Below are 7,908 nucleotides of genomic sequence, written 5' to 3'. Positions count from 1 at the left end.
CGCTGGTTCGTGCACTCTTCTTCTCGCAAAAGGTCGAATGTTTGAATCCCAGGGGAGTTACAAGGTGACTTAACCGGTGGCACGTGTGTGGTGGCTAGCACGTGTTGCCTCTAGGGTTTACCCCCCGGCTGCCGGCCGTGCGGGAGTTCCCTGGGTCAAAAAAAAAAAAAAAAACATCTTTTATTTTCAAAACCACGAAACAATCTTGAATAAAAGATAACACCGATTTTGATAAGATCAAAATCCAACCAAGATTTCCCTTGAACACCTAATTATCTATATAGTGCGGATCACGTTTCAAATACCATTCAAACTCGAGACATAATATAACAGAAGGAAACCCCTCAACTTCCTGGAAAGCTCCCAAAAATCGCAACTTAAATACCATTCAAACTCGAGACATAATATAACAGAAGGAAACCCCTCAACTTCCTGGAAAGCTCCCAAAAATCGCAACTTTAAGGTAAACATTGACAGGGATTACGTACCCGGAGCGCCAAAAGGCTCGATAGCGTGGGTTTGTCGTGACTCGGTCGGCCGATTGGTCAGCGGTGGCGCGAGATCTGTAATTGCCTCACCGGCCCTTGTGGTTGAAACTCACGCTTTAGCGGAAACCCTCAATTGCATCCTCTATCCCCGAAGGAACGAAGATAAAAACTTAGCTGAGCTTCTCTCTCCTGGCGATTGTACTTTTGAGTTTGAGACTAACTGCTTGGTCTTGGTCTTAGTGGAAGCTATCTCCAATCCCCACCAGCACACGTGGGAAGCTCATGTGCCAATCCTTAAGTGCAAAGATATTTTGCTGAATTACCCAAATGACCAAGTGTCCTATTGCCCTAGAGAATCAAATTTCGTTGCTGACTGGGTGGCTAAAAACCATAGAAAAAATACCTTATCTTTAAACTGGGTTTCCTCCCCTCCCCTTGCTTTGTGGGAGCTATTATGTACTGATGCCCATCACTCGGGCTTTCCTTCCTGAGTTATTTTAATGAAAAGTTCTTGTTCGGACCACAAAAAAAAAATGTCTGTAAAACGACCCGTTAGTAGTTGGCTTGGCCCCCTCATGCTGCGGATACGTGATTGGCCAAAACGATGTACGATGATGTTGGGGGAGTTTTACTCAAAAGACTTGCTCGAGACTTTTGGTTTTCTTCTGGTCTTCCACTTCTCTTCACTGTCTGAATTTCTCTCTCTTTTCGAAAATAAGAAAAGCTCTGGCCTTTTCTGCAACCTCCACGATCTTGAGTAAGTCCATCGTTCTTGATCGCGCAAAAGCATTCGCGATTCGGGATAGTGGGTTGTGATTTTTCCCTTTCGAGTTCGCGTCCGTTTGCTGAGCGTCCTTCAATCTCTCGCTGTTTTCGAAGGGAGCGTGGAAGTATGTCATTTCTTCAGTTGCTGCAGTGCGTCCTCTGCTGTGAAGAGGAAGACGTTTATGAAGACCGCCAAGCTCAGAGAGATGTTGGGCATGGCGTTTCACTGCTTGATCGAATTCGCAGCGCCTTTGGTCTGTTGCGCACGCATCATCATCGAGGACGTGAATCGCGATCGGAGGCTCCACAGTCACTGCTCGGGCATACCAGCAAGCCATCACCACTCAAATTCACGCCTCCTTCCTCATCATCCTCCCTTCGCCATGTCGTCGTGCACAACCCAATGAGCAGAGACCCCATCAGGCCTAAAAATGAGCCAAATTTGACCAGGACTGTTGGTGGCAGTGGCTTAACCCATTCTTCTCAGGTCACATCTCCGTTCAAAGCAGTCGCTTTGGCTTCTCCGAAACCATCCCCTTCTGTATCAAAGCCGTCAACCGCCACTTCTAGCGATCCGTTTGTTTCCCCGGCCAAACCGGCGGCCATCTCGGCTCACTCGAATCAGTATGTGTCGAAGTCATCTGAATGTTCCAATGAGCCGTCTTTATCTCGCTTGCTACATCCTTCTCTTTCAAAAGCGTCCTCACCAACTCCACAAGTGCACCAACATTCTTCTCCAATTCCTGAACCGTTTAAACGGGTCCAACATCCAGTTTTTTCGGACACCAAACCGCCACCAATCTCCGCTCACTCGAATCAGAATGTAGCAAAACCGCCTCGGCCTTCCGATCAGCCATCTTCATCTCGTGTGCAGTCTCCTTCTTGGTCGAAAACAACGTCGCCTACCCCGAAAGTGCAAGAACGCTCTGCTAAACAATATAAGCCAGTCTTACGTGCAGTTTCCCCAGTTTCGCCGGATCAGCAAAAGGAGACTGTTTATGTTCAGAAAGATACTTCCCCTCTTTACAACGTCCCCGAGGATATTGAGGATTTGATCAAGCGAGACATTGTGCCAGGCGTTCTTCAGAAACCACTGTCTCCCTTGACCTATAGGGACTATTTTGCAGCTCTTCTATATGCGGAGGACGTCTACATCGAGGTAACGACGATGCTTGACGATTCAATGTTTTTATTTTGCTGTGCGAGTTAATGTGTAATGTCAGTGCCACATGTGACATTGACAGTTTGGTTAGAAAGATTGAAATCCTTGTCTCCATCCTCCCAATCTTGTATGATCGCTTGCGATGTGAGAATGCAATCAAGTGTAGTGGATGAAGTCGGTAGCAATAATTGTTAGCGATAATTTGTTCTTGTATAGGTTCATTATGATAGCTGCTAGCCCACAGTAATGCCATGACCTCATTTTACAGAGAAATTTTGAGTTGCAAGACTTGGCGAAATCCATGTTGACATGGTGTGAAATCGGTGGATTTTATTTCATCATAGTCAACAAAATTACCCAAAACAAGCATAAGTTCCATTCTCCCAAGGATGTATAAGGATTTACTTACCCCCCTCAGACTGAATGGCTTTTCCAGATTTATGTGTGCACTCATAATGCGTTTAATCCTCTTGTACAATCAATCATCCAGACAGTAGTGACTGCAAATAGTTGGATCTAGAGAGGCGAGAGAAGAGGAGACGTGTCGGAAAAAATGCAACAACTGGAAGAATAGTTAGGGACAGGGGTCTTGACAAGTTCAAATGTGCAAATTTTGTGAGCTCGACTCATGTATTTCTGTGTCTATGCCATGAGACGTTATGAGTATCACAGATTCTGCATCACGTTTCAAGATTCTAGATCAATGGAGCTTGGTTACCTGCTCTTACTATGTCACAGAAACCTTCATAAGTTACTGGCCATGGTCACTTCGGATTCCCAAAGTTGGAAATCGCCTTACGATTCTATCATTTAAACGTAGCATGCTGAGTTTCTCTGTTGAGTTACTGAGTTTTAGTAATCTTCCACTGATTCGTGGCCATGGAATTGAGATTTTAGTTGAAGCTTTTTGATCTGCAATATTGGGCAATTTAGCAGTGGAATGTGCACCACATGTCTGCTTCGCCTTGCATTTCTGATTAAGAGAGAAGCTCGTTTTAGCTTGTCTGAAAACGTGCACAAGCGACCTTCAATGCTCAAGCGAGGAGATGCGGCTCTGATGCGGACGAAGTTTATAAGGGGTATAAAAAGACTAAAAGATTAAATTGGAAGGTGACTACAAACAAGCCTCAAGGAGCTACGTCTTGCTGAGGATTTGCTATGAAATGCAGCTTAATTGCTGTTGTTTTTGTTGTCGTGTTACTTACGTATTCAGAGACTTGGAGGTTGATAGAACCAACTTGTTGATGGGTAGTGACAGATTTGTCATGCACTCATGCCTCACCGTGCTTCTTGCTATTTTTTGCAACAATGAAATGACGTGCTTTTAAGATGAAACTTTGGTTATAAATGCAAGAGTCTCTGATGAAGTTGGAATCCAAGGTACTTTTATTGCTGTGAAGCATCATGTATTGTAGATTGATTCAACTTTAAGGTGACTAGAACACTTGTGAATAATATCAAGATTTGTTTTTATGATGTTCTAACAATCATTCTTGTATTTGAATCAGAAATGGACTGATTTCATTCTGGAGGATGTCACTTTGGAGCTGCATCAATTGACTATTTACAAGAATGTATTGGACAATGATTTCGCCGAGGAGAAAACTTTTGTCAAATTCAAGATGGAATCTGTACATGGGCGTCGACCCTTCCTTCTATCAAGGGATTTTGTTTTTGCAAAGCCCCTCGATGAGAGAGATACACAGTTTCAGGTTAGTCCTTTTCAAGTACATTTTAGAGTAATAAAGATGTTAGTATTGTGCTCTGTTTGAAAATGCCGTATTTCATCTCCCATCTGTTTGCTGAATGTGCTTTTGCATCTGCTTTTCCATGGTTTACTTTGGATGATGAATGAATGGCCATTTGGTGGCTCCAATTGTTCGATTATTAGTGAAATTTTTCTGATCACCGAAGCATCGGTCAAGTTGAGTGCTGAAAAGTACAGCGGTCTTCTCGTTGGCATAACTTGACTATGATATGATTAGTTCAGTGTCACTTGTACTCCTTCCCAGTATTAATCATATTTGTCATAAAGCAGGGTTTTGTACATCGAGTGGAGAAGAGTTCTATCATCTTAGCCGAGTTTGGAGATGATTTTCATTCCCAGCATCATTCAAGAAGCAGATACAACATCAGCTTTTCTTTCAATAGAATTTGCTTGAAGAGAGCTCATCAAGCAGTTGAAGCCGCCACTGATCCTTCCTTTGGCAACTTCCTCTTCCCCATATGCGCAACCAGACGTGATTTGTTTGCCTTACCATCTCTTTTTTTTTCAAGTGACGTGCTTTACTCGGACCAAAGATCCGCAATCCAACAGATTGTAACTCTCAAAGGTTCAGCACCGTTTCTCTTGGAGGGTCCTCTTTGTACACACAGTCGAGGGCCTCTAGACCTATCAAAGGCCGGAGTTGTGGTTAGGGAAGCTGTGTCACAAGTATATCGACGCTCTAAAGATCCTCGGATTCTTGTGGCTGCACCTACAAACAAAACGTGCGATGTTCTGATGAGAAGCTTGAAGAAGGACATCCCAGATTCCGAGATATTTCGAGCAAATGCTGCTTTCCGTGAGCACGATGGCGTGCCTGATGACATTCTCCCTTCGTGTCTTTATAAAAAGAAGAGCGAGTGTTTCGCTTGTCCACCCCTCCAGGAACTCCGGAAGTTCAAGGTAATATTTTCGACTTTTGTGAGTAGCTTTAGGCTACACAGTGAAGGCATCAACGCAGGACACTTTAGTCATATTTTCCTCGTTGATGCATCGTCCACTTCCGAGCCAGAGGCAATGATTGTGCTAGCTAATTTGGCCAATGAAGATACAACTGTTATAGTCACTGGCGCGCAGGGAAATCGCTCGGGGTGGGTGCGATCCCCAATTGCTAGGAAGAATGGTCTCAGGATATCATACTTTGAGAGGCTCAAAGAATTCACACCGTACAAGAAGCTCGACCCTAAATTCATCGCCCGGTTGGACCCTGAACCGGAATCAAATGAAACTAACAGCTGCCTGTCATATTGAGTATCAGTTGCTTTTGGATACAAGCTCTGGCTACTTCAGAATGCTCTTGATGTGCTCTGTTTTCTCATTTTGCCATGTTTGAGCTGAGCCACGTGAGAACGGGACTGAAAATGATGTAGTTATCGATATGTGTACAATTTGCCCTTAATAAATCTAGCAGGTTGGTTATTTAGTTCTGTAACTCAGTTATAAAGTTCCTTTTACATGAATTTCACGGCTTCTCTTCTCCGATTCTCGAGCCTCATTTGAAGTAAATAGCTGTTTCCTTCGAAATTTTCTCCTCTGGTTCTGCAGAAGCTGTCAGCACCTGAAGTTGGCATCTTCGAGTTTGACAAAAGATGCAATACATGTCGCGGGCCTTTTAGCTAGGAATGATACTGCAATGCGGAGGAACGGGGAGATTGGATCGATTAATGGAAGATCACGGGATGATTCTGATGGCGCATATGCATGGCGGCACTTAGCTTGAACCACATCAAAGGAATTCCTTGAACTTATAATGCGAAATATGATCAACCCTCGTGTTAATTTTTACTGATTCGGATAAATGAGCCATAGAAATAGTTTTCTTTTTTTCGGTTGAAATGAGCCATGGAAATATTAACAGCTGATATCCACATTAAGACCTCTGCTTCAGCCCTTCTCTTTTACATTGAATAAGTTCAATCACTGTCCCTATGCACTAAAACTTCTGGATTCACTGAGGGAATAACCTTTGATCAAAGACATACATGGCTAGCATCACCAGATGCATGCTACATTGTCCAAGAAGCAGTTTTTCCGCGGCAACTTTGCGATACGATGATCCGCATAATGCCATGCTGTCAATCGGGTCTAACTCGTCGGAGATGATTTCTCCAGCTTTGCTATGCTTTTCTTCTTTGATGCTACCTGTGACGCCATCTCAGGCAACAATAACAGTCAAGGAATGCTCAGCCGAGAAAGCACACAAATGAGCGAAACCAATCGATAAGAATTTCCATCAAGCAAATGCAATCGGAAGCATCGTTCGCGCAGCCCAAACGAATCATTGTTCCCTTGCAGTTTTGCCACACGAGGCTCCCCCGAGGCGTTTACATGATAAAGCATAAACATTCTTGTACATGTAGACAGAATACTCATGAAAGTACAGAGAGTATGACCTTAGCCATAGAGGTGATGTTTGCCCCCCCTCCCCTTAAGACATGCACATAGCTGTTTTGAGCATTCACAGGTGAAATGGGCAAAGATCTAATGAAAGAGATAGGTCGTCAAATGATCCAGTTGAAACGTAAACTACATTTCTATCCCATCCCTATCGACTAACCTTGATGCAGCATTTAGGTAGTTTCTTAAAGAGAATTTCTAGTCCTCGGGAGTGCTAACCATGTTAACCATGTTCTTTTGAAACAACAATAAAAATATTTACACCAGTATCCAAAAAGAATACTATTGTTAGAATTTAACTAGTATCAGGAAAAAAGGAAGGTCTTCTTGCCTCTATAGAGGGCGCTATTCACCTCTTGTCAGCACGGCATATCCCTTGCTGCCAGAAACTAAAGTACAAGTTCGAAAGTTCAAGTCCCCGAAAACTTAAGTTGGTAGTGGAAAGATACCATAAAAAATATTCTCTTCGTTCAGAAGAATATTTGAACATAAATTCTCGTCGATATTGACCAATTATTTTGAAGCTATACAAGTAATCATTTTTAGGAAAATATTTTTCAAATTATTTATTTTTTGCGAAACAATTGAAGCTGAAGAAACCCCAAAAAAGAAAAAACTAATTCTAACTGAATGTTAAAAAAAAAACAAAATAAAATCATAAGAAAATCATCCATAAAGGACACGCCGCTTCTTCACTATTCACCACCCACTCATTGTTTAGTATATTAATTTTCACTTCCACATTAACACCTATTATTATTGACAACACGCCGCCATAACTAAATACGAAAAAGAGTCGTAACATGTAAAATTATTTTACCGATCAAGTTAAAAAAAAATTAACACGATTTCAATACAAATTTTTTTTTCTTTTTGGATTTTTAGTAGAAATTATGTTGGCACTCGTTGTGACGGCCACTGTGACCATCGCCGGTGGCCACACGTGGACAGGTTGCTCTCATCGTCGACGGCCTCACCGAGCGGCAGCAGGGATGGCCAACAATCTAAACTACACCTCAGTTATATGCAGCCCTTCTTAATTTTTTTTTATTACAATTAAATTAGCAATATTATTGTATTCTTTAAACTCGATGAATGTCAAAATAAGCTAAACAAGCTGTATTTGAAATAGCCGATTTATGCTATTTACATAATTAATATGAGCCAAATTCGGGTACCCCGTTTGGTTTAGCATTTGGTCAAGAGACTTTGAGAAAATACAAATATTTTTGAACTAAAGACCTCTATCAAAATGCAAATAGTGTTTGGTAAAGTGTATTTTAAAAGCACATTTGGAAAGCAACTTTGACTTAAATGTTGTTTGGTGAAAA

The 7,908-nt window shown here is 42.2% G+C and overlaps 1 protein-coding gene across 1 annotated transcript; it reads left to right on the top strand.

Moving 5' to 3' along the window:
- Nucleotides 1-1,589: 1,589 nt before the first annotated feature.
- Nucleotides 1,590-5,634, top strand: LOC125316378 (probable RNA helicase SDE3). Its single transcript, XM_048284587.1, has 3 exons — nt 1,590-2,412; nt 3,924-4,127; nt 4,454-5,634. Exons 1-3 carry the CDS (start codon nt 1,657-1,659, stop codon nt 5,429-5,431), a joined length of 1,938 nt encoding a protein of 645 aa, XP_048140544.1. The 5' UTR covers nt 1,590-1,656; the 3' UTR covers nt 5,432-5,634.
- The last annotated feature ends 2,274 nt before the right edge of the window (nt 5,635-7,908 follow it).

The sequence above is a fragment of the Rhodamnia argentea genome, chromosome 8 (assembly GCF_020921035.1).
Source record: "Rhodamnia argentea isolate NSW1041297 chromosome 8, ASM2092103v1, whole genome shotgun sequence".
Lineage (NCBI taxonomy): Eukaryota > Viridiplantae > Streptophyta > Magnoliopsida > Myrtales > Myrtaceae > Rhodamnia > Rhodamnia argentea.
The sequence above is the reverse complement of the archived record's forward strand: the minus strand, read 5'-3'. Positions and strand labels throughout refer to the sequence as shown.